Source organism: Equus quagga, unplaced genomic scaffold (genome assembly GCF_021613505.1).
Source record: "Equus quagga isolate Etosha38 unplaced genomic scaffold, UCLA_HA_Equagga_1.0 232713_RagTag, whole genome shotgun sequence".
Classification (NCBI taxonomy): domain Eukaryota; kingdom Metazoa; phylum Chordata; class Mammalia; order Perissodactyla; family Equidae; genus Equus; species Equus quagga.
In genome coordinates this window covers 2478-5791 of record NW_025799846.1, presented here as the reverse complement: position 1 = coordinate 5791, position 3314 = coordinate 2478, and the positions used below count along the sequence as shown (strand labels likewise).

General features: G+C 36.2%; 1 protein-coding gene across 1 annotated transcript; it reads left to right on the top strand.

Annotated features, from left to right (window-relative positions):
- Nucleotides 1–1122: 1122 nt before the first annotated feature.
- Nucleotides 1123–2242, top strand: LOC124233795 (zinc finger protein 525-like; the record flags this gene model as incomplete). The annotated part of the gene is made up of 1 exon (XM_046651006.1): nucleotides 1123–2242. A coding segment is annotated over one exon (1120 nt), but the record flags the coding sequence as incomplete, so codon positions are not given.
- Nucleotides 2243–3314: the final 1072 nt, after the last annotated feature.

Sequence of the window (3314 nt, the reverse complement as noted above, 5' to 3'; positions counted from 1 at the left end):
TAAACAGAAAACTTTAAAAAATACTCTTTAAATTGAAGGAGAAAGCAGAGACCATTTGGTGTGAGCTTCCTCGTGTAGTGTCAGCTTTCCCTACTCTTTCACTTTTTACCTATCATTTCATACTTTCCTATGCTCTGAGGGGAAGATAGATCTTTCTCTTTGATATTTAAATTTGGAATCATCGTCTAATTCTTGCCATTTTACAAATATAATAATAGCCTTTGCCTGTCAATGTAATTTTCAATCATGAAAGAACCATTCTTTAGTATTACGCAAAATACTAAACCATGTTAAGTATTCTTCCTTTGATCATGAATTCATGGTTCTCTCACATTGTTTTCCCAAGTTTAGGATAAATATTTGAAGAGAAATCCACCTGAGTCTCACTTTCTTTGTCACCATCATCCTACCATTTCCTACTCTAGCCACCTGGTTAGGTTTCCCATTTGTTTCAGATTGGGTTTGGGCTCTAACTGCTTTTGTCAACATATTGTCATCATGTCTTTTCCAAAACTTATTTTCCCCAATCTGTTCAGATGGGATGATTCTCCTTCAAACTAAACAATCACAACATAAACAAGATATTTTGGAGGAAGAAACATTCAGTGTCAAGAGGGAGGTAAGGTTCACATGGGATAATTTCTTGTCCTCCATATTAGAAGTCCAGAATTCCATATGATAGAAAAGGAGCACATGAACTATAGGGTAATTTGAGGCAAGTGATACCACGTTTGTTTGACCAACAGAAAGCAGGAGATTCTCTAAATATCATTAATTTGAAGGAAACTTGTAACCTAGCACACAAAATGGTTACAGAGAATTCTCAAAGTAAATATTTTCATAATGGAGATTAGATATTAAATGCTTAAAATATAGTTCACTCTAAGACAATTGTATGTTAAAACTGTTGAAGAGACTTCGATGGAGCTATTTGGTATAGCATTCAGCTTATTCAAGCTGATAAACTCACTCAGAAACTTTGCACATTCACTATGAAAATGTTAAGTAAACTCTAATGCTAATAAAGTGTTAGACATGTCAGAATTTATGGGAAGGGAAATTCTCCATCAATATAATGAATATGATAACTCATGATCATAACTCAATATTTTTTATCAAAAGGAGCAAACTCATGGAGGCAAATCCATTGAATGGTGTGAAATTGTTGAAGCCTTGAGCTTGAAATCCAGTATTACTCAGAGTCAGAGAATTCATCCTGGAGAGAAACCCCATCAATGCCTTGACTCTGGGAAAGCCCTCACAGATTGTTCACATCTTAAGCCATGTGACAAAATTCTTCATGGGGAAAAATCCTGTGAATATAAGAAAGATGAAAATACCTTCATCAAGAGCTCTTATGTAGCTGTGCGCAAGAGACAACATACAAGAGAGAAATCCTGTGACTACAGTGTCTGTGGAGAAGTCTTAACTTCAACCTTAGACCTTAAGAAGCATAAAAAAACTCACAGGGAGAAATCCTTTCAATGTAGTCAATGTGGTAAAGTATTACAGAACCACTCATCCATGAAGTTGCACATGAGAACCCACACTAGAGAAAAATGTTTTAAATGTAATCAATGTGAGAAAACCTACAGCTCAACCTCTTACCTTACACGGCACAAAAGAATTCATACTGGGGAGAAGCCCTATGAATGCCGTGACTGTGGAAAAACTTTCAGGGATAGCTCACTTCTCAGACAACATCAAGGAATTCATTCAAAAGAAAAACCCTACAAATGTAATCAGTGCAGCAAAACCTACAGTAGGAGCTCTGCGCTGACTGTGCACAAGGCAATGCATACTGGAAAGAAACCCTATACATGTGATGATTGTGGGAAAACCTTCAGTATTCTCCCATACCTTAGAAGACATGAGAGAATCCACACTGGAGAGAAATCCTTTAAATGTAGTCACTGTGGAAAAGCACTAAGTAGTCAGTCATCCCTAAAGACACACCTGAGGATACATACCGGAGAGAAACCTTACAAGTGTGATCAATGTGGAAAAACTTTTAGAATGAGCTCTAATCTTATTGTGCACAAGAAAATCCATACTGGAGAGAAACCCTGTAAGTGCAATGACTGTGGGAAAGCCTTCAGGGATCGCTCATGCCTTAAAGAACATGTGAGAATTCATACTGGAGAAAAACCCTTTTTGTGTAATCAATGTGGAAAAGCCTTCAGGATAAAATCTTTCCTGACTTTGCACAAGAAAATTCACATGAGAATGAAAGAATATGAATGTAAGGAATGTGGGAAAGTCTTCAGTGGTCTCTTATGTCACAGGAGACATATGAAATGTCATACCAGAGAAAAGAAACCCTTTAAGTGTAGTGAGTGTGGAAAAGCCTTTAGGAGGCGTGTATCCCTTACAATACACATACGAACTCACACTGGAGAGAAACCCTATGAGTGTAATCAATGTGGGAAAACCTTCAGTGTAAGGAGTAATCTTACTGTGCACAAGAGAGTACACACTGGAGAAAAACCTTATAAATGTAATGTCTGTGGGCAAGCTTTCAGTAAACTCGTATCCCTTAGGCATCATGAGAAAACTCATGCTGGATAAAACTCCTAATGACATCCATGTAGAATAGCTTCCAGTGAACTCCTAGTCTAGTCCTTAAGTTGTGCTTAGAAATGATTTATGTACTTATACATTTCATGTCTCTTAATCTATCATTTCCTAACACAAGGTCCATAATGAATCTTCCCACCAGGATTGTGGATGGTTAAGTCCTCCTTGAAATTCTGTACTTTTTACAGCACACTCTCTTGTTTGCATTTAAGATATCTAAAACTAGTGTACAACTCCATGAATTTTTACGAGGTAGAACACATCTATATTTGCTACACACATTGGTCAGGAAAACAAATATTATCACCAGCCAAGAATCATCCTTTAATGGTCCCTTTCAATCACTAATCACCCTGATTCCTACTACCAGAATGTAGGTACTGTATGGAATCATACATTTTTAACAGTTTTATTGAGAGATAATTTACATACCATAAAGGTCACTAATTTGAAGTGGAAAATTCAATGATTTTAGTATATTTGCAGAGTTATATGCATTCTTTTACCTAATCATATGTAACATTTGTGCCTGGCGTTTTTGCTCAACTTTGTTTTTGTTGAGTAAATATTTAGGAGTACAATTTCTGGGGCATAAGGAATACATATGGTCACATATGTTCAATACTAAATCAACTAATTTTCCAAAGTGGCACTAATTTACATTCCTACTATCTTGCCAATATTTCACATTGTTTTTTTTCATTTTGGCCATTTTGATGAGTATGTAGTACTTTTGT